The sequence below is a fragment of the Rhinolophus ferrumequinum genome, chromosome 23 (genome assembly GCF_004115265.2).
Source record: "Rhinolophus ferrumequinum isolate MPI-CBG mRhiFer1 chromosome 23, mRhiFer1_v1.p, whole genome shotgun sequence".
NCBI classification, from domain to species: Eukaryota; Metazoa; Chordata; class Mammalia; order Chiroptera; family Rhinolophidae; genus Rhinolophus; species Rhinolophus ferrumequinum.
The window spans coordinates 15,667,223-15,693,526 of record NC_046306.1 but is presented as its reverse complement, the minus strand read 5'-3'; the positions used below and the strand labels follow the sequence as shown (position 1 = coordinate 15,693,526).

The 26,304-nt window shown below is 43.3% G+C and overlaps 1 protein-coding gene and 1 long non-coding RNA gene across 2 annotated transcripts in view; one reads left to right on the top strand and one right to left on the bottom strand.

Annotated features, from left to right (window-relative positions):
• Positions 1–17,325, top strand: part of TOP1 (DNA topoisomerase I) — an 80,843-nt gene extending 63,518 nt beyond the window's left edge. Inside the window, exons 14-21 of the mRNA XM_033094703.1 lie at positions 7,478–7,621; positions 8,401–8,586; positions 9,617–9,685; positions 10,213–10,327; positions 11,482–11,609; positions 14,615–14,709; positions 14,934–15,083; positions 16,035–17,325. Of these exons, the coding sequence (XP_032950594.1) occupies positions 7,478–7,621; positions 8,401–8,586; positions 9,617–9,685; positions 10,213–10,327; positions 11,482–11,609; positions 14,615–14,709; positions 14,934–15,083; positions 16,035–16,137 (990 nt within the window). The 3' untranslated portion in view covers positions 16,138–17,325. The remainder of the gene's footprint in view (positions 1–7,477; positions 7,622–8,400; positions 8,587–9,616; positions 9,686–10,212; positions 10,328–11,481; positions 11,610–14,614; positions 14,710–14,933; positions 15,084–16,034) is intronic.
• On the bottom strand, positions 15,090–26,304 carry LOC117015873 (uncharacterized). Its single transcript, XR_004421809.1, has 3 exons — positions 26,187–26,304; positions 23,660–23,783; positions 15,090–15,356 (listed from the first exon to the last, which is right to left on the bottom strand). It is a non-coding gene; the product is annotated as an uncharacterized LOC117015873 (long non-coding RNA).

Below are 26,304 nucleotides of genomic sequence, written 5' to 3'. Positions count from 1 at the left end.
GCCCACCATCTGAATGTGTCAGACCTTAACATCGTGTCCTATTCAACTCTTTCGTTGCGTAAAAAGGATTCTAATATAAACACAGCTGAAGCCCCGCTGTGTACCATTCATCTCCTTCCCTGGAGGTTACTGCAATGAACTTAATGTTTTCATTCTCGTGTGTGTTTGTATTTTTACAGTATATTTATGTGTGCATAAACAACATGTGGTATTGTTTTACAAGGTTTAATTTTAAATGAGGTATGTTATTGAGATCATACTGCCACGTATTTATTCCACCCAGCTTTGGTTTTGAGATTTTATTATCTTGACACATACTCCTAATTTATCCATTTTTGTTTGCGATATAAAGTTCTATTATATAAAAAAATTATCCTCTTGTCAAGAGACATTTAGGGTCATTAATAATCTTTTGCTATTATAAACAGTGCTGGAATAAACACATTTTCCGTGTGTATATTGATGAAAATTTCCCTCAAAGATTCTTTATATTTCTGAGTTGTTCTCTAAAGTATTCACACTAGATTATATCACCACCATTCCCCTAACAGGGAGTACAAGTTCATTTTCCACATCCTTGCCAACACTTCTGAAGTTTTGCTTTTTAAATTTTGATCTTTGGTCCACTAGAATGTATTCTTGTGTGTATGAGGTTGAGATCTAATATATTTTTTCCAAATGAATAACCAGTTGTCCCAGAAGTATTTAGTTGTATTACCCCCTCTCTCCTGAATCAGATTTCTATATATGTGTCAGACCATTTCTGGACTCTGTCCTATTTGTCTGCTTATCCGTTTCTTCATTAGTAACATACTATCTTAACTACTGCAGCTTTGTAAAATTTTACTATTGAGTAGAACAAGTTTCCTTCATCATTCTTCAGCACTGTCTTGGCTATTCTTAGCTCTGTGCTGTTTTGTATTAATTTTTAGATAAATTTGTCGAGTTCCAATGAAAACTTGAGATTTGTATTAGAATTGCATTGAATTTGTAGATTAATAGGGGGAAAATATTAACACTATTTCATTATCTTATTGTCTTTCCAGTCCATGAATGTGTTATACCTCTCTATTAATTCATGTCTGTGAATATTTCCTCCAATATTGTTTTGCAATTTTCTCCATAGAGGTTTTACACATTTTAGAAACCTTTTTTTCTTAGAGAGCTTACAGTTTTTAGTACTGTTGAACTATATTTTTTTCTATTACATTTCTGTTGGTTATTACTGGAGTTGTAACACTGTTGAGTTTTGAATACTGATCTTATATCTAACGACATTGCTATATAGATAATTAACTATAAATGAAGACAATCTTAACTCTTCATTTACATTAAACCTTAACCCTCTCTCCAATCAACAGTTGGGACAGTCAGATAGTTCATTAATTTCTGTACTCAATACTTCCCCGCTGGATTTACTTTTGTTGAAATACATCTGTTACTGTTTCTTTAGTGAGGCTCCATAGGTGGCAAATTCTCCCTTTGTTTACCTGAAAATTTCTTTATTTTCATCCTTATGATCTGTCTTTTCTTAAATAAAGGATGCATCTTTATTATGCATTTATTTATGCTGTTTCTAAGTGTAGATATATTTTTATAGATACTCAGACTAGACCTTCAGCCTCAGGACTAATGTATTTTTATTCTGAAAATCTCTCAGCCTTTATTTCTTCCACAGCTGCTAGGCCATTCTTTTCATTTGCTTCTTTTACAGTCCTATTAGATGAATGTTGGAGCTTTTCAATCTATACATGGTTTTTTCTTTAACTATATTTTCATATTCTTTATCTCTTTAGGTCTGGTCTTCATTTGGGGGCAGCTCTGTAGTAGGGCTCATTTCCAATTCACTAATTCATTTTTTTTGTTATATCCAATTTAAAGTTTATCCATCTGTAATTTCTTTTAGTTTATTTCAGTTATTTTTTATTTTCAGGATGCCTAATTTTTGTCTTACCTACCTGATTTTATTTCATTTTATTTCTGTTGGTTTATAATTTCTTGTCTTTTTTAGTGGATGTTTTATTTTTTTCTCTTTATACATCTTTTACTTTGTCAGATTGTTCTTTAAAATGTTTCCTGAAATGACTTCATATACTAATTATTGTTTGGGCAGTTTTTCTAAGCCATTTTCCTCTATTTATTATAATCTTTTTGAGGGGGGTTTTGTCTATTTATCATTCCCTTTTTCTCCCCTTTTCTCTCCACTTCTCTGCTCATTCCTCCTGCCTTAGAGCGTGTCTTCTAGCCTATGTCAGCCCACGCTAACACAGCCCCTGGGTTCAGAGCTCCCTTGTTGCGTGGAACACTTTCCTTGCTATGGATGATCAAAGCATGATTTCACTGACCTGCTCTGACCCAAAAGTCTTTAAAATTAAGTTTTTATATGACAGTGTGAAGGATGGCGATTGGTGATTTTACTTCTTGGTAGACTTAGGTCCACCTTAGGGGAGGCTGCCATCATGGGGCTTGGTTCTACATCTTTCTGCTCAGCCCCTAGAGATTTCTCCTATTCTGGGATTCTTTGCTTGGTCTTGTATGTATATTTTACTCATTCACTTTACCCATGTAGTATTGTACCATTCTGCTCCATCTTTGCTCTGTCAAGATATTTAGCTCAAGCATGTGACTTAATAGATTTTTGACAATTTAAAAAATTTGAGCAAAGTTAAAAAAAGAACACAGCTGAAGTGTGGGTTCCCTTTGATGTACCCTGTTTTTGCCCCTTTCTGGAAACTTGGATTAGCCTACTTGGAGTCATAGCCAGGGTTATACTGTTTCCAGCCTTACAGGTCTTTGAAAGGATTAGGGCTTTTGAGAGGCATCGTAACATTTGCTCCAGGTACTGAAAATATTGTCCTGAACTCATGTACATCTTTCTGTGCTCATCCTAGTTTGTTCTGCTTTTCCTCCCAGGATTTCCATTATACAGACATCATTTTGCAAGTGTTTCCATTCCCTTCCTCTTCTACTTTGTACCTGGTGCCCACAGAATCTGAAATAGCAGGGGAATGACAGTCAGCCTTCTGGATCCTGTAGTTTGAACAAAGCTCTCTTATCCCAGATAAACCATGGATCTAGGAGATTACAAAAGGACTCCTTCTAGGGACTCACTGCTAAATCTAGGGCACTGCCAGCTGGGGAAGCATTATGTAGTCTCATAACCTGGGAAACTAGCCACTAGTAAAGGTAAGGTTCTTTAAACCAGTCTTAACTTTACAACCAAAATTTATCATCATGATTTTACTTTCAGATTAATACAGTAAACTTTAGAATCATGTTGACATCACATTACCTTCAAACCTATTAAAATATTCTTAATGCCAAATAAAGTTTGATGCCTTTTCTCTTTAGAACCTGTAATGCTATGGGGTTTCAAAGATGTATGTGGCTATAACCTTTGAAATGTAACCATCTGGGGATTAGAGGGCTGGATTGAAGGAAAATGTCTGTATAAAACTTTGTAGTCTTGGGAAGCTCTGATTTTGGTGAGTTTTATTAGAAAAACAAAATAAGACATATGCTTATTTCTTTAAAACTATATTTTGAACCTGATTTCTTAGTATAAAATTCTAAATTTTCGAATGTAAGAACTAAAACATTAAAGCTTCTAGATAATATCAGGGTAGAATAGCTGTATGACCTTAGGACACAAAATAAACACTAATAATTAAAGAAACAATTGATAAAGTGGACTTCATTAAAATTAAAAACTTAGATTCAACAAAAGACACTGTTGAAAAAAATAAGTATTCAAGTTGCAGATTGGGAGAAAATTTTTGCAACATGTTTATCCATCTGACAGAAGACTTGTGTCCAGAATATACAAAGAATTCTTACAACTCAATAATAAAAAGACAAACATCCCCATAAAAAAGAGCAAAAGACTTAAATAGATGCTTGACAAAAGAAGCTAGAGGAATGGCCAGTAAATAAACACAGAAAGAGTGTTCAACATAACTGATTATCAGTGGAATGTCTAAGTAAACCACGGTGAGATACTAATTCCAATTCTAGGTAGTTTTGCCCCGAAGGAAGTGAAAACATATGTCCATAAACATACTTGTACAAGAATGTTAACAGCAGTACTATATTCCTGAGAGTCCAGAACCGAAAACATCCACCGGGGGTCCATCAGCATACAGATAACCACATGATGGTCCAGCCAAGCACATTAGAGATAATCATAGAATATACCTTATGTATCAGCAGTTAACGAGAGGGAACTACTGATAAATGCAACGACACAGATGAATCTTGAAAACATGTTGAGAAGCCACACATAACAGCCTCTACTGTCTGATGCCATCTATATAATATTCTAGATTAGGCAAAACTAAACTAAGATGATAGCAATCAGATTAAAGGCTCAGTAGTTGCTCAGTTGGTGATTAACTGGGAAGGGGCATGAGGGAACTTCGGGAATGACAAAAATGTTCTCTGTCCTGATGGGTGGGTGTGGTGGATCAAAACGGATCAACCTGTACACTTAAATACGTGTAACAAAACCTGTTAAAGACTTATGCAGAATAAAGGGTGAATAGAAGGCACTGGAAGAAAGTAACACTACTTATATCTGAAAAGGGATTTTAATAGAAAGACTATAAATTCTCTACAAATCAATCATAAAAAGACATATATATATTTTATTTATTTATTTTTTTTTAAGATTTTTATTGGGGAAAGGGAACAGGACTTTATGGGGGAACAGTGTGTACTTCCAGGATTTTTTTCCAAGTCAAGTTGTTGACTTTCAGTCTTAGTTGTGGAGGGCGCAGCTCAGCTCCAGGTCCAGTTGCTGTTTCTAGTTGCAGAGGGCACAGCCCACCATCCCTTACGGGAGTCGAACCGGCAACCTTGTGGTTGAGAGGACGCACTCCAGCCGACTGATCCATCGAGGAGCTCAGCAGCAGCTTGGCTCAAGGTGCCGTGTTCAATTTTAGTTGCAGGGGGCGCTGCCCACCATCCCTTGCGGGACTTGAGGAATCGAACTGGCAACCTTGTGGTTGAGAGCCCACTGGCCCATGTGGGAATCGAACCGTCATACATATTTTTTAGCCCCAACATGTATATTTTTTAATGGGCACGTATAGAAAGCTGGTTGAATTTTCTCTTTAAACATGGTATAAACATGGCCAGTTTGTTGCATCTTGTGTTTAAGTGATACATGTTTGGAGTTTAGAATGCTATTCACTGCCTCTTTAGTGTTCTGCACAGTGGCAGCGTCACGTAGGGATCATCAGCTAAGTGAGAAGTAAAGAGCCACTAAGAGCCACTGGCCAATACAAAGTTCTGAGAAGGGATTAGGGAACAGGATTATTCCACTTTGCTATCCTGAATCCAGAGCCTGACGCCACTTACCTACTTTGCCTAATGGGTAAGCAGGTATATTAGAAAGAGAAAATACCGTGGGTCTACTAATTTAAAAAAAAAGTCACCCAAATAATTGTATGTAACTAATCAAATTAGATTCTTACCCATTACAGAGGGTCGACTGAGTAGGGGAAGAGGACAAGGGTTAAAAGGCAGCCCCCCTACAGTGGACACCTTGTTTTACTGAGATGCTTTTGATGAAGACCTGGCCTGGAAGACCCAAAGGGATATTTCACTTTCTAGAAGTAGTCTGAGAAAGCTTGCTCAAGTGCATTTTACTCTGTGGATTGTGTTCAGGGAAGCTGAAGGCAGCAGGAATAAGCATACTTCCTGGAGGCCAGCCTCCCCTGCTGGACCGAGACAAGGTGGCTTCTACACCCACCCCACCCCCATCTCTGTGTCCTTATTTGAGAGAATCCTGGATCCTTGTGCCAGGAGCCCAGCCAGCCTGTGAAGAAAAGTTGGTCTTTGTGGTATCCTCCGTGAATGAATTATTTGTTGAGTTTTCTGAACCTTGTTTCAGTGGCATGACTAAGGGACTGAGGAAGTAGAATTCCATAGGACTTTGAAGAGTCAGGGTCAAGCTTTGGGAGGCCCACATGCCTTAGAGAAGGGAAGGCCCAGTCTTGAGCTGCAGACTGTACTGTTAGAGACCAGCCCTTCGTGGCCTTGCTCTCTCCCTGCCCTCCTCCCTGCCCTCCTCCTTGCCTTCCCTCTGTGCCCCCCTCCCCACTCCCTCTCTCCCTCTTCTCATCTCGTAGTCTCTTGTGTGTGAATAAGAACCGTTGCCATGGAGATTTATTACTACTAACTTGTACATGAGGACAACTTGTATGTATCACATCTTATTCACTGTCGTGAATGTCAAAATGTACTTAGAAAAATCACTAATAAATTTTCAGCTTCCCATTGTCAGGAAATAGAACTTAGATATTTCTTCTGTATCACCAGCTACTAAATCACCCACCCACAACAACACATAGTTACTGAACCTCTTGTTTTGTAGCCAAACAAGTAGTACAGCTCGTCCACACACAGCTGTGGGAGAGTGCCGATGACTCCTTAGCATGCCGGGTAAGCTTCATTTCTGAGTGTTTGTTACAAGTAGAAGACATTTCTTACCCCATGTACCCCACACTCCCGCATGCTCAGAAGGCCACTTATCTTGCCACAGTTAATGCCTCGAGGACCACGTGTCCCTGTCATAGGCGGGATCCAGGCATATGTGGGTAGAAATCACTACCCATCTCTTTTGTTGCAGGGTGGGGGAATTAAGAGCAGTGAGTGATTCTTGGGTTCTTAAATCCCGTCCTGGTGTTCATGTCATATAGTCTGTTTTAGGCCTTGTAATAATATATTTTTTTGGATTTTTTTTCCTTTTTACCTTTCTCACTTATTATCAGTCCTTGCTAGCAGAAATCTTCCATCACTGTTGGTTACATTCAGTCTTTTTCACACCTTTTTAAAACCCTTTAATTGGCTTTCAAATAAATTTTTAAACCTTCCACCCAAAGCTCTAATGTTTAAAAAAAAAACTTCCCAGTAACAGTGTTTCCCTCCATCTAATCAAGAATACTTTTAAATGCAGAAGTTAGAAAATGGTGAATAATTACGGCTGTTCCTGGAAGTCATTGTGTTCCTTCGTAATTATATGTTGTCATTTTTGGTTCTGCTTCCTTGACAGTTCCTTCCATCAATCTGTAAATGGTTGTCTTAAATTTAATGAAATTCAGTCCTGGCAGAAAAGTGTTGGGTCACAGATTCAGCAGCAGAGCTGGACTGGGGATGTTCATAGCTTTTGTGTTGACAGAAGTCAGTTTTGGGGACATGCCATGTGGGCTTTTCCCAACAACATAAACATTTTACAGAATGAAAGCCAGAGGCTTTCTTAGCAATTAGACAGGAGCCAGTTGTGCTTGACAGTGGAAACGGGACAGCATGAGTTCTCATCAAATTAAATGCCCTAAAATTTCTCTTCAGTACTCTTTCTATCTTCCTTAAGCTCAAGTTCCTTCTCTTTGGTTCTAAGCTCTAAACTTGGATATTCAAAGTCTATCTTTACCCCACCATCCCTAAGCAGTCCACCGTTGGGGTTGGGTCTTTGCAGGGTGAGAAAGACTGGCAGAAATATGAGACTGCTCGGAGGCTGAAGAAGTGTGTGGACAAGATCCGGAACCAATATCGAGAAGACTGGAAGTCTAAAGAGATGAAAGTCCGGCAGAGAGCTGTAGCCTTATACTTCATTGACAAGGTGCGTGTCTTCCTGTCTCATCGTCTAATGTGTTCAGCTTAACAGAGATGTGGGGGTTTACACCTCCGGGCCTCATGCTAAGTACTGGAGAGGCAGTGACAAGCAGCATCCGTGGTCCTGTCCATCCAGTCTCTGTCCCAGAAAGGACAGTAGATGTGGAGACAGAGGCATTCAGTGTCTGCTGCTGTCTGAACACGTCTGCCTGATAGGGTCTGCAGGAATCTGAATGTGCCGGCAATACTATGACATTATTATTTCTAAAAAGATGATTATAACCCTTACATAAATTGGGAACATAATCCACCAAAGTATCACAACTACAGTTTGAAAGAGTGCTCTGGAGATTAGTTCCTCTGTACCTGTACTCTTTAGAAGAAAAAGATTTTTTTTTTTCCCACCAATATTACATTGCTCATATTTTAGCACAAATTTTGAATTGTCTCAAAAATTTAGCAAAATTAAGAGACAAGCTTTTTGAGTCTAATTGCCCAAACGAGAAACACCCCTTCAGTTGCTGGTTTTTTTAAAATGTTCTTCCTCTCCTCCATCCCCATGTAAGAGGGCAGAGTAAAGAGAAGCATGGATGTATAGGAAAGTTTAGCATCCCCTTGACTCTCCATACTTCATGGAATAGGGAAGAAGCAACAATGCAGAGCCCAGAATTCCCAGGCCTTGCAGACTAACGCTCCGTCCCCAAAGAGAATTGGGTTTCCTGGAGATCCTGTGAGGTTCAAGTTTCTTCATGCTCCTCCTTGTCTCTCTCTGCCCTCCCTGGACAGCTTGCTCTGAGAGCAGGCAACGAGAAGGAGGAAGGAGAAACAGCGGACACCGTGGGCTGCTGCTCGCTTCGCGTGGAGCACATCAACCTGCACCCAGAGCTGGACGGCCAGGAATACGTGGTTGAGTTTGACTTCCTGGGGAAGGACTCCATCAGATACTATAACAAAGTCCCTGTGGAGAAACGAGTAAGTTAATGGGGCCTGTTTTTTCTTTTATTCATTCATTCATTCAGCAAGCATGTGTTGCGTGCTTTTTGTGTGCTCTATGTGGCACTAGGGGAAAAAATGACTTGAAAGAGAGGGGAGAGGTATTGTTTGGTGTCCTGTGTACCTCCTTTTAGTCCCTGCCCTCACCCCCCACCCTGGTGCGCCTTTCCTGGAATGGTGGGCCGTTTCCCATAGCAATAGATTCAACACAGTATGCTGTGGAAAGGTTGGCGCTCACAACATAAGATTTAACCCACCGCATTGTTTTAATGATTTGACCACATTTTTGTATCCCCTGGTCGTGTAATTTGTTACTTTGTAGCCTTGCTCAACCTCAGCTGATAAAGCGGAAAGGTAGCTGTTTGGCCCTCGGGTCTCTGAGCCTGTAGCTATAGAGACTGTTGCGGCTCCATGGTGCTCCCCCACCCCAAAGTATTGGGTTTGAACCAGAGGACCCCAGTAACCCAACCCTTCAGCAGTCTGATGTTTAATCAGTACCTAGTTTTTTCTGACTGTGGAAATGCTCCAGATTAAACGAAGCTAAAGAGACCTGACAGTTAAATGAAATACTTAAGGATGGATTCTGTATTGGTGAGGTGAAAAACATCATTAGGTCAGTTGACAAAATTGGAATATGGACAGTAGATTAGATAAAAGTAGGTATTGATGTACATTTATGAAGCCAGTAAGAACCATGTGTATGTAAGGGAATATCTCTGTCCTATGTAAGTACCCACAAATGGTTCAGAACGATTATGTGTGTACACACACACACACTCACTCAGTAGAGGAGTGTGCAGACAGGCACACTGCACAAACGGTAAATGAGGTAAAGTCTTAATGGTAGGGGAATCTGGGTAAAGGATACAGGTGTCTCGTGCCTTGTGTTTTTTGTGTGTGTGTGTGTGTGTGTGTGTGTACGCGCACACACAGGTTTTTTATAGTTGCAAGGATTTCCACAGTAAAGGTTTTAAAAATAGTAAAATCAGTCTCTGCCTATTTCTTTTAGGTTTTTAAGAACTTACAACTCTTTATGGAGAACAAACAGCCTGAGGACGATCTTTTTGACAGACTCAATGTGAGTAGACAAAGTGCCCTGGGTTGGAGAGGGGCCCGCCAGAGCCTCACGCATTTCTCGAGGAGAGGTTTTCCTGAGGGTGCTTGGGCTCTCCCTTCAGCCTCTCCCATGGCGTCCTGTACACTCTTCCTTCCTCAGGGCACACAGTGAATCCGTGGCCAAAGCCCTGAGACAGGGTAGACAGACCCTGCCTTTTATCCTCCCCTGGCTCCTGCAGAGCCTTCCCCTGGCTGGATGCCAGCCATCTCTGCTGGAGACCTGGATATCTCAGGGAAGATTTTAATAGGGAAGGACAAATTTGCTTTATTGGCTTGCTTAGGATTGAAGTACTTCTTAAGGAGGAATCATGCAACCCTATATCCTGGAATTCTCTTCCCTCTTTTCCTAACTTCCCTCTGGCAGAGCACTAAAACTTGTCAGGGTTGTGATCGCACTGGCATACATGTCCTAGAACTTGCCAGAGAGGGCAGGGCGGTGTGGCTTTTACCTAAGTCCCAACATCCTCTCTGTTGCTTTGTCTCCTCCAGACTGCTATTTTAAATAAGCATCTTCAGGATCTCATGGAAGGTTTGACAGCCAAGGTGTTCCGTACATACAATGCCTCCATCACGCTACAACAGCAGCTAAAAGAACTCACAGCCCGTAAGTACTGCTTGGCCAGCCAGGGCCACAGCCTACTGGTGCTGTCCGATGTCCTTGCTCAGCTTAGTCCTAGGTCTGTTCCACTTTTTCTCCTTAACATTGTGACTGGAAACTTTTTCCCTCCATACCTCTAACAGAGAGCTAAGGCTTAGTTTGTATAGACGTAAGATCGGTGCTGTTTCCCCCATTCCCACCCCAGCTTCTAGATTCGATTTAGGGAATGCTGACAGAGGCTTTCTCTCTGTTCTGAAAATGCCTGCATTTTGTGTTTTATATGTCTGTTATTTAAAAGCTCATAGAATGAAGACATAGTGCTGTGATGTTCTGTTAAATTGGAGAGAGTAAGGTTGCCATGGATACTAAAAAATACAGCAGCAAATCCTTTCTTTGCGGTTTCTGTCCTTTTTTTCCCCCCTTAAGAGGTAGTATTCTCCTAAAAACTAGCTGCAAAGATATCACCAAGATAGAAAAGCTTTTTTTCCTGGAGTCCAGTCACTGCTAAATTCCCACTGTTCTCTATAAATAGGTCAAATGGCTTTATAATATGAGCCAGAAAAGCCAAAGACGGGTATGTTAGGGGTCAATGTTTTAGGGTGAGATAAAGTGACACAAGTGCCTTTCCGTCTGGCTGCAGCCATCAGGGGTCTTAAAAGGCTCAGTTAAATGTTTCCAGAAAACATGTAGCAGACTCATAAAACCTTTTGAGACCTAAATCCTTTCTACTCAAAAATCTTAAACTGTCCATTTTGTGTGTAGAGGTGGTTCAACTAAAGGAATAATGTCTAAAAAAAAAAAAGAATGACACAAGTGAAAAACATTACTTGGTTAACACTTTTTCTTTTTAAAAAATATGCTGTCTTGTGGTTTTAAAATGTAAAACTTACAGTCCCTTTGTCATACCCTCTGCTGCAGGCTTCTTCTGTCCCAATTCCTATTTTCTTTAGGCTTCGTCGTGTGGGTAGATGTGTGGGTACTGCAGCAAGCAGATGACTTGACTCAGATTTTGAACTTATGGCTTGGCAAACTTGCGTTGATCATCAGAGTGAGATGAGGGCCAGTAAAATCCTGAGGAGGAAGGACTGGGGTAGATACATTGTGTGTTGTCTCTTGTTCCACAACCAGACTCTTTCACTGTCATGTTTCTATCTTTACAGCGGATGAGAACATCCCGGCGAAGATCCTATCTTATAACCGTGCCAACCGAGCTGTTGCAATCCTTTGTAACCATCAGAGGGCACCACCAAAAACTTTTGAGAAGTCCATGATGAATTTGCAATCTAAGGTATCTTGGATCTGGGTGGTGGGGGTAGCAGAATGAAGGGAGCCATGTCTGCTGAGGGCAGATATTCTGAAGACGAGAGGCATTTATAATCCAGCCTTCTGAGTTGGGATAGCAGCAGGCCAGTTCCGGGTCTGTTCTGGAAGAAAGGTCTATGGTAAAGATAAAGAAACGGAACTATGATAAAGATTCTCCCTGGTCAAGATACTGACTATCAGGTACCCATTGTTTAGGAGGTCTTCATTCTGTGGACTGAGGGTCTACATTGGCCACTTGCCATTTTGAACAGCTGATTTGATGTGCCCTCCTTGAATATTTCTAGTTGTTGTCCTTATTATACGTGAGGAAAAGGGATACAAAGGGAGTCTTCACAGCTCCTTGCCACAGCCCACAAATACAACTATTTCCAAATTAGATTGTTCCAAATTGAAAAGATGAGGAAACAATGATACTTATTTCCCCCAAATCTTAGCACAGCTGTTTTTATTTTTACACATTCCACACAAATCATATTTGCATATAGCTCTTCATTCAAACATCTGTTGGATACTGGCTGTGTGCTGGAGTTGCTGCCCTCGAGGGAGAGACTGACGTGCAAACAAGTCGATGCTGCCGCTCGCCATGTGCCTCTCCTCCCTCTGACTCTGCCTAGTACTGAGCTTCTAAGCCACCAGGCGCTTAACATTTGAGGATGAGCATTTTTGTGGGAGCAATGGCTATGGAACCAGTCCATTTTAATGTACTAAACCCACAGTGAGGATTTGCAGATACTTCATTACAGCACAGACACACAGCGTTACAAAGGAAAGCAATTATCTTCAAATAAACTTAGCAAATGTATTGTAAAGTCTGATCTGGTAATAAATATGCTTTCTTTATTTACCTACTAAGTAAGATCTGAAGGTGGGTCTAATAACCTCTGTAAATTTCAAGGTAGTAATAAATATAAATGATACTTCAAGATTTCTGCAACAATTATGCTATGAAAATACCTGTACTCTCTGTTGGTGGTAAAGTCAGAGGTACTGCTGGCATTGCTATGGTTTGTTGCCCACATTCATAATTGAAGAAGAAATGATAAATTTCAGCTAGAGGTTAATGAAACTACAGATGTGATTCTTTTCCACCCACATTCACAGAATTCTATCCTTGGACAACTGGAGTTTAAAAACTGCTGTAGAGTGAGGCTGTGTACACATGTTTGGGCCTGTGTTGAAATTTTGTTCTGTTGAAATTTCTTTAAAATCAATACCCAGGAGTAGAACATCTGGGTAAAAAAATACACACAAACTACAGTTCATGCTACAGATGCCAGCTGGCTTTCCTGAAGGGCTGCACACGTCCACAGTACATGCATAGGTGTCCACAGAGCTCTCAGATCCTTGGACCATATGGTGGACAGGCAGAGAACCCTACAGACTGCCCCTCCTGGCAGCTCCCATTTGCTGCCATTCTGTTACATGGCGGTCACCTGATACGGTTTACTCTCCTCGTGTTGTTCTAAGCCAGAAATAAAAGCGTGAATATTCAGGTGGTGTTTGCCTAATTCAGGAGACCCCTCCCTGGAGCATGAGGAGGTTTTTTGTTGACCTCACTCTGGAACCACTGTTTGAGCAGCCCAGCCTGCCTGCCATGTGAGCCCTCCAAGCCCAGGAACCCTCTCCTGTGTGCCCACAAAGCAAACACACGCCCATGTTTGCCAAGTGAATCAATGGAGTCTTTGATGCTTTGAGAGAATTTGACATAGCCTGCCAATAGAGCATTCGCAGAAATGGTTAAAAGATTGTGGTTTGTTGTATTTCTAGCCTAAGAAGAATCTGGCTAGTGGTGTCTGTGATGCTTTTGTATATAGAATCAGTTCCTTCAGCTTGCCTTTGGACAACATAGATGTTGGAAGTAAGCCATTCGTAGTAAAATGCATTTAATGATTGTGTCACAATGACAGCCTCTGTTTCCAATCTTGGGCTGTGTGTGTGTGTAACAGACAATTCTAGGCTCAGAGCAACAGCCCAGTGTGGAAGTCAGGCATGTATTTGGTCTGCAGAGGTCCCCTTGACCTCACCAGTTAGCAAGGTGAGAACAGGTCCGGGCTTCTCCTGCCCTCCAGCAGCATGAGCTGACTGGTCTGGGCTCCAGCGCCCTGGTGTTGCCCGCTGCTGTCCTTAAGCAGGAACTAAGAACCACGTAGGTTCTCCCGAGGTGCTTGGAAGGTTCTATCAAGCAAGAAAGGCTGGAACTGCCCTTGTCCCTTGTCTGGGACTCCATGAGTTTCATTTAGAAAAAGAGCTCCACAGCTAAAAATGTTTTCAAACCTCTATTTTGGAGGATAACTACTTTAATTTTCTTCCCATCTCAGCTCCCTCTCCTTTTGAAAACAATGCCAAAGCCAGGCCATGCCATGTGTTGGCTTGGCACAGACTAGCTGACTTTTTAATTGCTATTTTTTAGTCTCTTGGATATTTTCTTCTGTGCACCCTTTTTTCTTGAGAAGCTGGCACCTTCTTCCCAGAGTGCTGGCAGACTCTGAAGAATGCGCTGGGCTCAGTAGATGCAAGGATCCTGTCTCAGCTTCATAAAGAGTATCTTTTGCAGTATTCTTGGAATGAAGGTTACAGCCTGGCACAGTTTCCATTTGATGGACAGCTCTCATTTGTAGCTCTCTTCCCAGGTGTCTGAGGCCAGAGTGATCTCTGGAAGATTCGCACCCACTTGCCCAGTCCCAGCGGGTTCTTTCCCCTGAGCTTCTGGATTAATGGGGCCCTGGGTCACTGCCTATAGAACATTCTTTTCTTGATGGGTCACGGAACATAAATGACCAAATAGCTGAGTCCAGCAGTCACTGTGCACCTACTCTGCTTTCATGAAGCCAGCCCAGGTGTTTTCACCTGGCAAACCGCCTCAAGAGACAGCCTACAACGTCTAGGCTTCACCTTCTCTGACGTAGCCTTTCTTTTCTTCTCTCTGGGCTTCTTTTATTCCTAAAACTTGCTGACGTTCTTCCTCACCAGATTGATGCCAAGAAGGAACAGCTAGCAGATGCCCGGAGAGACCTGAAAAGTGCTAAAGCCGATGCCAAGGTCATGAAGGACGCAAAGACCAAGAAGTATGTGCCTGGTAGTGTGGAAAGCTGGGGGTCGGTAGAGTGAGAAAAGCACGGGTAATCCCAGCCAGGTGCCCTGGGGCCCCGGCTTTCCTAGGGTTTCTGAGTGGTATCTTTTAGAAGTCTCTGTACTTGGGGCTTTTACTGCCCCCTAAGTTTCAGGGTGGGGGTTACAATGTGCTTGTCCAGAGGCCAGGCCTGGTTCTTGATGACATCCATTGTCCCAGGGTGGTAGAGTCAAAGAAGAAGGCTGTGCAGAGACTGGAGGAGCAGTTGATGAAGCTCGAAGTTCAGGCCACAGACCGAGAGGAGAATAAACAAATTGCTCTGGGAACCTCCAAACTCAATTACCTCGACCCGCGGATCTCAGTGGCGTGGTAAGCGAGGAGCCCTTTGCTGTGGCCGAGCAGGGTGACAGGGTTGTGGGAGCACGTCAGCCTTTACACGCCGTCCGCATGTCCCTCTCTGTCCTCTGGGAAACCTCTGCCGGCATGCTGCTGTGCGTGCTGCAGATGCATTGCAACGTCCTGGATGGGCCTAAGTGGTCAGTGCTGTGACACTGCCTTTGAGTGTGTTACGTTGGTTTTAAAAAGGCAGGTGCAGTCCCTATCCTTCATGGAACTTTAGGAGAAGAATGAAAACTCTTAGCCCTTAGTGAAGGAAAAATAGAAAAGAACCCCTTACTTTAACAAAACTTTTCAATAAAAATTTTTGCAAGTGAAGGAAGAAAGATAGGAACAAGAAGAGAAACATGAGAACACAAATCTGAGCAACCTACACAAAGAGTTAGAGGGACCATTTAACCAAGGCAGACAAATTCTCTATTGTTTGCTCACTCCCCAGTCCCCCTCGCCCCGTCAAAAAATAACTTCCAAAATAAGTAGCTTTTTTGAAGATGCTTATTAGTTACCTTGAGTGATTGCGTTCTGAGCCTTGGAGGACGCATCCTCTCTGGCACTTGCTCTTCTGGGCCAAGGTTTCCAACCCACTCTTGTTCCCTTTCTACTCTTTTTGCCTTGTTTGGTGCCAGAGGATTGGTTAGTTTGAAAGGCACTCTGGACCCTGGAGCCAGACTGCTTGGGTCCTTTTCAGCTCCGTGCTCACTAGCTGCATGAGGACGTAAGCAAATGACTTAACTGCTCTGTCTTAGTTTTTCCATCCGTACCTTTTTCATTTGTACCTCTGCAGTAGCACCTACCTCAAGGTGAAATAAGTTGAGCACATGAATGAATTCTCATTCTCACCAGAGGGACGCGAAGGTGAAGGTAAGGTCTGGGCCATTGCTCCCCAAGACACACTAATCCCTCTTCTCTCTCCTTTGTTTGCAGGTGCAAGAAGTGGGGGGTCCCAATTGAGAAAATTTACAACAAAACCCAGCGAGAGAAGTTTGCTTGGGCCATCGACATGGCTGACGAGGACTACGAGTTCTAGCCAGTTTCGAGGGGCAGAGTTCGGTGGAAAGGAACAGTGTGGTTTGGGGAAGATGGATAAACTGTGAGCCTCGCTTGCCCTCACATCTGAGGAAGAGAGGCGGCAAGTCTTAACCAACCAACATCTTTGAGAAAAGATAAACCTGAAGATATTATAAGGGAGAGCTGAGCCAGTTGTCCTATGGACAACTTATTTAAAAATATTTCAGATATCAAAATTCTAGCTGTATGATTTGTTTTGAATTTTGTTTTTATTTTCAAGAGGGCAAGTGGATGGGAATTTGTCAGAGATCTGCCAGGCAAATTCACTGTTTCACTGAAGCATTTGGATTCTCTTAGCTACTGTATACGAAGTCCGATTATATTGGTGCGTTTTTACAGTTAGGGTTTTGCAATAACTTCTATATTTTAATAGAAATGAATCCCTAAACTCCCTTCCCTCTCCCCCATTTCAGGAATTAAAAATTAAGTAGAACAAAAACCCAGCGCACCTGTTAGAGTCGTCACTATCTATTGTCATGGGAATCAGTTTTCATTAAACTTGAAGCAGTTGTGACATCGGCAGTGTTTTGGTTCAGACACCTATTCGCAGAAAAGCATGATGGGAAAATATTTCCTGACTTGAGTGTTCCTTTTTAAATGTGAATTTTTATTTCTTTTTAATTATTTTAAAATATTTAAACCTTTTTCTTGATCTTAAAGATCGTGTAGATTGGGGTTGGGGAGGGCCGAGGGGTGAGTGAGTCTAAGAATAATGAAATAATCAGTGACTGAAACCATTTTCCCATCATCCTTTGTTCTGAGCATTCTCTGTACCCTCTCAGATATCCATCGTTTTCATTTTAAAACTCAGTCTTTCACTTGAAAGATTTTACTGTATAAAAAGTTCCACAGGTCAATAAATTTAGAGGAAAATGAGTATTTGGTCCAAAAAAGAAAAAATAATCAAGATTTTAGGGCTTTTATTTTTTTTCTTTTGTAATTGTGTAAAAAATGGGGGAAAAAACATAAAAAGCAGAATTTTAATGTGAAAACATTTTTTGCTATAATCATTAGTTTTAGAGGCAATGTTAGTTTAGTGTGTGTGCAGAGTCCATTTCCCACATCTTTCCTCAAGTATCTTCTATTTTTATCATGAATTCCCTTTTAATCAACTGTAGGTTATTTAAAATAAATTCCTACAACCTAACAGAATCTTAGTGTGTGCCTCTTTGTTCCCCAGGGCCGCAGGCTCTGGGGCTGGGCCTTGGTGTGGGAGGTGGTCTGGCTGCTCAGGTCAGAAAGAGTGGCTCCCTCCCCAGGAGCCCAGGCTGGGCCTGGGAGGGGTACCTCTGTCCTGCTGCTGTGGGTGTGAGTCAAAGGGGAGCCAAAGTCCACACCCTTAGATAGAGGCAGGCCCAGGAAGTGAGGGAGGGTGCAGAAAATGAAGAACAGATGGTGGGACGGGAACTGTATTAGAAGCCTAGCGTGGGTGATGTTTAAGGAGCAAGTGTATTTGGGAGGCAGAGTTCGGGAGCGCTTTCCATGTGTGCTAGCCAGTAGCAGTAGGGAGCGTCTTTGGGTTTGCTTATGTGGCTAAGGGTAACAGTCAGGATGGCAGGAATTAAGAGTACTAAACCAGTTAGGAAACTGGATCCCAGAAACCCTCTCCCACTGTTTGGTTGATTGAAAGAGGGAGTGGTCTGTGACCGCTTCCCAATGCTCTGGTACCCAGGCTGGCCAGGGTTCTTTTCTCATCTAGGTTACAGCGAAATCTGGAATTCAGGTGAAGGGTGATGTTTCCCAGTCAAATGGAGCAGGAAGGCCAGAGTGGTCAGAATTGGTCACTTAGCCTTAGGCCCTCTACTTGTTAGCATATGCAGATATTTTCTGGAAGGAGAGCTATCTCCTTGAGGGTCTCTAAACTCCCTGGGGCTGGGGGCTGGGCTGGGGCTGGGCCCCCTGCAGACAGTCCTGGGGAGTCCTTGACAGCCTGCGTTTCATTGGCCAGTGAGGGAGGTAGTATTCACCCCAACGAGTAAGGGAGGTTATGTAGCCATCATTGCTTTGGAGCAAGAGATTTTTTTAATTCTGTGGTGGTGTAGCTAGACCACTGAGTGTGAGGAATAGCAACAAAGGCTCTTCCTGTGCCCATTAGATAAGCTTTTTGGCTGGTGGGTGGGTGGCGAGAAGGTGGACCTCAGGTTTGGGATTTAAGCAGGACTTGCTACAACTAGGAGACAAATGGTGGTCCACAACTAGAAATCGGGGACAGGAGGCCTTGTAGACAGAACATTTTATTAACGAGCAGGGACTTGAGTCTACCTTTTCCAACAAGGACTTTCCTACAAGTCTTCTGAGGGCAGGTGCAGGGCAATTAGATGTTGGTCAGGAATGTTGTGAAGGGGATCCTAGATGGTGGCAACAGGCCTTGGAGGAAGCCAGAGAATGGGAAGCTGGCCGGAGCAGTGGGCATGAGGGGAGGGTTTGGACAGGTAGGTGAGGGCCAGATATGAAGGGCCCTGAAGGATGCCTGAGCATGGGGTCAGGGGACCCACCCCCTTGCCTATGCATCCAGTAAGTAGGTTGGTTCCCTTCTCCCACTTCCAGTAACGTCCAGGAGCTGAGGCCACATGTGCAGGGTCTGAATAACTCTCCTGTCAGGCCTTTCTGTGATGCTTGAGTCCAGCTGTGGGCAAAGGGAGATGGCTTCCCTGTGCTACCCACACCAGACATCTGGGTGCTTCCTTGCTCCTCTCTCCCTCACCCCCCACAACTGGTCCCCAGGTCCTGTCTGTTCTCCCTGTCAAATCTATATCAGGCCTCTGCCACACTTAAAACATGAAGAAAGTAACCTCACAACTCCCAGCCTTTCCCAGCAACCACCCCTCTCCCTCTCCATTTCACAAACAAGCACCTGGAATGAGTCATTGGCACCACCCAGTCATTTCCCCCACCCACTGCAACCAGCTTCTGTGGCATCTTGCCCCCAATTCCCCCTCTCTGTTCTGACCACATTTCAGCAATGAGTGAGTGACCAAACCAGGAAATGAGCTTTGCATTCTGCATCCTACTTAAGCTCTTTGGACACTTAACCACTCCTTTTTTCCCTGACAGCTCTGTTGGAGTATATTTTACATGTCAAAATCCACCATTTCAAGCATATAATAAACTGCAGTAATGACTGAGTGGTGCAGCCATCACCATACGGCAGTCACTAGAACATCACCCGCCCAGTAAGTTTCCCTCATGCTCAAATTTAATCCCCATTCCATCTCCAGCCTTCACTGATTTATAAATTGCCTTTTCTGGACATCTCACGTACACAAAATCATACAGTACGAGGTGTGATCAAAAAATACGGTGAATGTTTAAATTTAAAAATTTATTATAGTAAAAGACACATTGCCATTAATCCCCCTCAAAATACTCTCGCTTCGAACACTTTTATCCCATCGTTCTTGCCACTTTCTGAAGCAGTTCTGGAAGTCCTCTTTCGTGTCTTTAGTTGCGCTGTTGTGGCTGCCTTGATGTCCTGAATCAGTTTGACTTTGGGGAAGAGCCAGAAGTCACACAGTGCCAGATCCAGTGGATGAGGACACTAATATGTTTATCTGACAGAAATTGCTGTACCAGAAGCGATGGGTAACATGGAGCATTGTCATGATGGAGGATGAAGTAAAGACACTCAAGCAAGAGGACTTCCAGAACTGCTTCGGAAAGTGGCAGGAACGATAGGATAAATGTGTTCGAAGTAAGGGGATCTATTTTGAGGGGGATTAATGACAATGTGTCTTTCACTGTAATACACTTTTTTTTTAGTTTAAACATTCTCCGTATCTTTTGATCACACCTTGTATGAAACCACCTCCCTTCTTAAAGCACTTCTCTCGGGCTTCCAGGATGCCACCTTCTGGTTTTGCTGGTATCTCTATCAGGCCGTTGCTTCTCAGTTATCTCCTTCTCAGGTCCTTAACTGCCATGGTGAGCGGCTTGATTTCATTCACACCCTAACATGACAGCTCCCATGTCTCTTATCTCCAGCCTAGACCCCTTTCCTGAGTTCCAGACACAAACTGCCAACTACATCTCTGTGGGGGATGCCAAAGATTACTCAGTCTCAAATCTCTGGAGCTGAGCTTAGAACCTACTACTCCACGCCCACTGGGCTGAGTTTCACATGTCAGGGAGTGGCACCACCATCCCCTCTTGTCCTGCAAGCGGAAGCTAGGGTAGCCATCATCCTCCTCTCCTTTCTCTCACTTCCACATCCAGTAAACTAGCGACCCACATCACCTCCTAAATACCATATACACAGAATATAGGTATTTCTTAACAGGAAACTTAAATTTTTGTTTTCTTCTGAGAAAAGAAAGTTCATTTTTGGTTGTTACAAAATCCCTCATATAATGGGATGTTCTCTCAACTTCTTCTACACCAAAAGCACTTTTTGGAGAAAGCACATTACCCTGAAATGACCTCAGTCAAGCTAGTTTTGGATGATTGTAAGTAGTTCCCTGACAAAACCAGTAAACAAGGAGGCAAATTTACCACCGACTTAGTCATTTTTTCACAATCCCAAGTATTACATACAAACAAGCCTCTTAATGAACACTTTAAATAGCAATAGTGTTGATTTTTTTTTTAGGTTTGATAATGGTACTATAGTTATGTGTATGTTTTTTTTTAAAGTCTTAGAAAAAACACTTAAATATTTATGGATAGCATTAAAGATTTGTGTCAATATGGAAGGAGTCAGTGGGTCACCCAACCCACTGAATACTAATATACATATGTGAGAATTACAAAGAAACCTGTTTTAATGTTATACAAAAATGTATTCAAAATATCCAGTAATAGCCTCACATACTGATTCAAAAAGTATTCTTCCTTAGCAACATGGATGAATCTCAAAAACAACATGCTGAACTTAGGCACAATGATACACCATGATTTCATTTCTATGAAATTCTCGGCTAGGCAAAACCAATCTGTAGTGATGGAAAGTAGATTACTGATTGCCGGATAGGGGTAGGGGAGACAGACTGCAAAGGAGCACCCAGAAACTTTGGGGGGTGATGGAAATGTTCTATATCCTGATTGGGTGTAGGTTATATAATGGCATATGTTTGTCAAAGCTCACCAAACTTTATACTTCAAATGGGTGCATTTTATATGTAAATTATTCCTCAATAAAGTTGATTTTTCAAAAGCACCCTCTCAAACAACTTACCGTGTTTCCCCGAAAATAAGACCTAGCCGGACAATCAGCAGAGCTTATTTTCAGGGACACTGTAGGTGGCAGTGAAGGTAATGTGCTTTCAGAAATAATATATTAGGTAACTCATAAAGTAGCTCTAATGATGGATGACAACTACAGAGAAATCAAAGATTCATGTAAAGACTGAACATATGATTTCTGGAAAGGTGAGAGTGGGAAAAATCAATATTCATAAGTTACATTGTTTCAAATAATATGTGATTTAAAATATGTATGTATAACTAAATAAACTGTTATATGTGGACATTTGAATCATGCATCTCTAAAAATGTTTATATTTTACTTGCAAAAAAAGCCACAATACCCTGAGTGACCTTGTTGTGAAAACTAATGATCGCCTTATATTTGGAGCTGCTATCTCTTCTAGCATATACCTCTCTCTCACTTTGCTCTATATCCACATCCACCAAAGGTCCTAGGTAAGGCCGGGGGTCCCTTCTCAGGGCTCATGGGACCCTTATCACACTGAATTGTCTGTCCTCCGTTGGTATTTCTGTATCCACTGCTGGAGTGGATACTTGGTCTGATTCATCTCTGCTGTCTTACTGCTGCTATAGAGAAGGCATCAGGACTGTTTGTTGGAAGAGAGAGAGAGAAAGGGGAAAAATAGCAGGTCTGTCCTGGCCTGGGCCAGTGGCTAGCAAGGGCTCTCCCCTTCTCTTCTTTCAGTGAAGCAATTACATATCCCTGCCATCTCCCTGAAGAGGTATGTCTGGAGCCCAGCTTCCCTGCCTCTGGGTCCCAGTATAGGGGCTCATCAGCAAAGGGGAAGCAGGGTCTGCGGAGACAGCTGAGTCCCTGGGAGTGGCTGGGCCAGGCCTAGCTTTGCCTTGAGTGATAGAAAACACGAGGTTCTTGAGGGGCCGACAGTACATCCCAGGTGAGGAAGAAAGCAGGACGACGTCACCTAAGATGTGTGAGGCTCAGGTAGATACCAGTATTGGGACCAGAGATCAAGAGCCTAGACCACAGGTTGTGGGGTGGAGCTCCAGATGCTTTAAGGTAATTATTAAGTACTAGCTGTATGCTGAAGTGCAGACTAGCTGGCTGGCTCATAATCTCTTGAGACATCTAACATAAACTACTGAGTAGAATATAAAGAATAGTTAAAAAGGATAAAGTTTTATGCATGGATCAGATTAGACACTGCCACTCTGTCTATAAAGGTGCCTTCCTTCAATCGTGGAAGGGGCTTCACTGAGCTATACTTTTACCATGTTTTCTCGAAAATAAGACCGGGTCTTATAGTAATTTTTGCTCCAAAAGACGCATTAGGCCTTATGTTCAGGGGATGTCACCCTGAAAAATCATGCTAGGGCTTATCTTCTGGTTAGGTCTTATTTTCGGGGAAACAGTGTATTACACCTTCTATATTCACTCAAGGTCATTATTAGGAACTAATGAAAACTATCAGCATTTGCTGTCAATTTGTTGAGTACATTCTCCATTATTTCAGTCAAGCAAGTGTCCATATGAGAAACTTCTTGTATAATTTATCCCCAGGAAAATTTTTCTCCCCTATGTTGTCAGTTATCAGAGTAGTTTTTGCTTTGGCTACCAGGAAGCTCAGCTACATTTGATGTTAACCCATATTAACCATATTATATTCCTTCTTTTATCATTGTATGTCCCATTTCTATATTACAGTATTTTTGTCCTTTGTTTTAAGTACCCTAAACTTTTTTTATAAAAGCTATTTTATTTTCATTAATTAATTAATTAATTTATTTTAAGGAGGGCACAGCTCACAGTGGCCCATGTGAGGATGGAACCAGCAACCTTGGTGTTACTAGCACCACGCTCTAACCAACTGAGCTAACCGGCCTAAACTTTTTTCAACGGATTGAAAAGAATACATTTGTGGTAAGCGTAGTGATGTGCCATCCAGGTTCCCCTTTAAGAAAGCACTTGTTGCCCCACTGCTGGGAAAGCTGTCAGTCCCCCAAGGTCACCTCAGCTGTGGAAAGCCATCTGGCCAAGGCTTGCTTTTCCCAGGACAGTCCACATCCAGTGGCTGATTGACGTGGGCTCCCTGGGGATTGGCCTGTGTCACAGCTTAACTTCCCTCTGTACCTCCTCCTGTTTCCGTCCTCTCCCTTCCAAGGGCACTCCCTAAGAACACATTCTGCACACTAACCTCTGTCAGAGTCTGCTTCCAAAACACCCCCAACCTTTGACAACATTAACCAAATAACTAAAAATAGAAAACATTAAGTAGGGGTATTATGGAAAGGGGTGAGGATACACAATAAAACGTTCATACCTGCATGAGAGGCAACATAGCATTGACTCTGGAGCCAGGGTGCTGAGGTTTGAATCCATCGCTGCTACCTCTTAGCTATATGTCCATGACCATGTCTTAATCTCTTCATGCCTCAGTTTTTCTCCTGTAAAATGGGGATAAGAACAATACTTTGGGCCAGTCCGGTGGCTCAGGTTGTTGGAGCTCTGTACTCCTAATACCTAGGTCGCTGGTTCGATTCCCACAAGGGCCGATTCCCAGCTGCGCCCTCTACAGCTAACATTGTGAATAACAGCTCTCCCTGGAGCTGGACTGCCATGAGCAGCCAGAGGTTGGCAGGAGCTGCTGCGGGCTGCTGTGTGCTGCCGTGGGCTACTGTGTGCTGCCGCAGGCTGCTGTGTGCTGCCAGGAGTGGCCGGTGGCCAGCATGAGTGGCCGGCAGCCATCATGAGCGGCCAGTAGCCATCATGAGCGGCCGGCAACCAGCGCGGGCTGTCATGAGCTGCTGTGAGGAGCCGACCCACGACCGGCAACCGACTGCCTCAGCCCTGGGGGAGCTCATAATACCAGCATGGGCCAGGGAGCTGCATCCTACACAACTAGACTGAGAAACAATGGCTTGAACCGGAGTTGGAGGGTAGGTGGAAGAAGGGGGAAAAGAAAAAAAGAACATACTTTCAGTGCTGTAATGAATAAATGAGCCTATGTGAGTAAAGCAGTTATGTAGGACTTACTTTATGCTAAGTGCTGTTCTAAGTGTTTGGTAAATAAACACCTGTGACGTCAGGCCCACAGGACCGGAGGGGCAACTGGGCTGGGACTCCTCCCCAGACTCCAGGCACAAGTATTAGGGTAGACCGGGCATGTGGAAGCATGAGTGTTGCTAGAAATAGGCCCAGGCAAGACTAGCCTGGGTGATGTCACAGACATGTGCCTTGTGTGGGTGCTGGGCTGCTCCCTCCTAGCCAGTGCAGCTGTACGCATTGCCAGTGACACCCACATACCCATATATATGCTGAGATGGGGGAAGCCCATCCCAGTCACGCCCTCTGTGTGCCCTGCTTTTCCTGAACATCCTTTGGTGGAGGGAGGCACCTGAGTCCTGGGATGCTGGCTCAGAAATCCCAGGAGGAAATGGGGCCCTGTTTCCTAATGAAGGGCCTGGCAGCAGACTGAAAATATGAGCTCGTGTTGGCAAGGATTTCTGGAGCTCCTGGGGGCCCAGCCTGAGAATCAAAAACGCAAGCAAAAGCAAGGAAGCATGGGCTGCATGTTGGGAAGCTCTCAGAAAATAGCAAAACAGATTTTAAAAGTGCATCACAGCCCGCAGGCTGCCCAAGTTGGCACAAGAAGCTCAAGGAAGGCTATAGGAGTTGGGAGGGGCCCTCCTAGAAAAATGGACAAGATCAGAAAGGCAGGGAGGAGCCCCATTCAGGCCCCACCGGTCTTCCTGGCCTCATTACCCCACATGTTCCACTGCACTAGATAAACGCTAGCCTTCTTTCTATTCCTAAACTCGCGAAGCTCTTTCCAGCCTCAGGGCCTTTGTACGTGCTGTTACCTCTGTCTGGAAAGCACTTTCCTTTCCTTCAACCCACCCTTAATAATTCACCTGGCCATCTACTCACATCCTTTAGGCCTCTGTTGAGTCTTAAAGAGGTCTTCCTTGTCTACTAGATCTGAAGTAGGGCTCTCTAATGTTTTATCTCATAGCCCTCAGTTCTTTCCCTCTGTAGACCTCATCACAATTGTGCCTACATAAGAGAGTGTTTATCTGTTTAATGTCTGTGAATTCTTGGAGGGCCGGTGCAGGGTTTCTCTTGTTCTTCCAAACCATGGCACCAATGCCTAGCACAGGGAAGCTCAGGAGCTGTAGACAGAGGCAGCACCATTTTAAGCCCAAGCCACACTTTATGAGCGTTTGTGTTTTCTGAGTTCCCTGTGCTCAGGGCCACGCATGCCCAAGTCTTCCCCTCACCCATCCCAATTAGCCTCCATGCCCACTGACTGTTGTCCTACTTAAGGCAGTGGCTCTCTTGTGAGGCAGAAAATGCATGGAGTCAGACAGACTTGGGTTCAAATCCCCACTTTTTAGTTTTGTGACCTTGGGGCAAGTTATAGAACTTCTCTGAATCTGAGTTTCCTCGTAAGTAAATTAGGGAAAATAATCCCTGATTAGAAGGTAATTATGAGGATCAGGTGTGACCACATATGTAAGCATTGTATCTCTGGGCAAGTCATTAGATCAACTTTAGTTCCCTTCCATTTTAAAAGCCTGTCACTAGGTGGCAGTCCATCTCAGCCACTCCACCTCCGCTCAGGTGGCTGAAGCCTCCTAGGACAGGCGACTCAACTTCAGGCTGAATTCTCAGCTTCTTAGGGGCTGCACTTGAGAGGGAATCAAAACACACACAAAACACACACCACTACCGCAAGAGGCAGCCCCAGACACTAGTCACCACCCAGCTGGGTGGGTTGCCTGAGCACAAATTCCAGGAAGCCTGGATCTGTCTCTGGCATCAGCTGGGTGCTCCACTGGGCCTCTCACCTCTGAATTGCAGTAAGTTGCCCTGCTCTGCCTTGCTCGATATCTGTCTGACCGGTTCCACTGTGACCACAGGTGTCTTCGGTGTTGGCGGTTCTTTGTGACAGGCAGCTAGATTGCA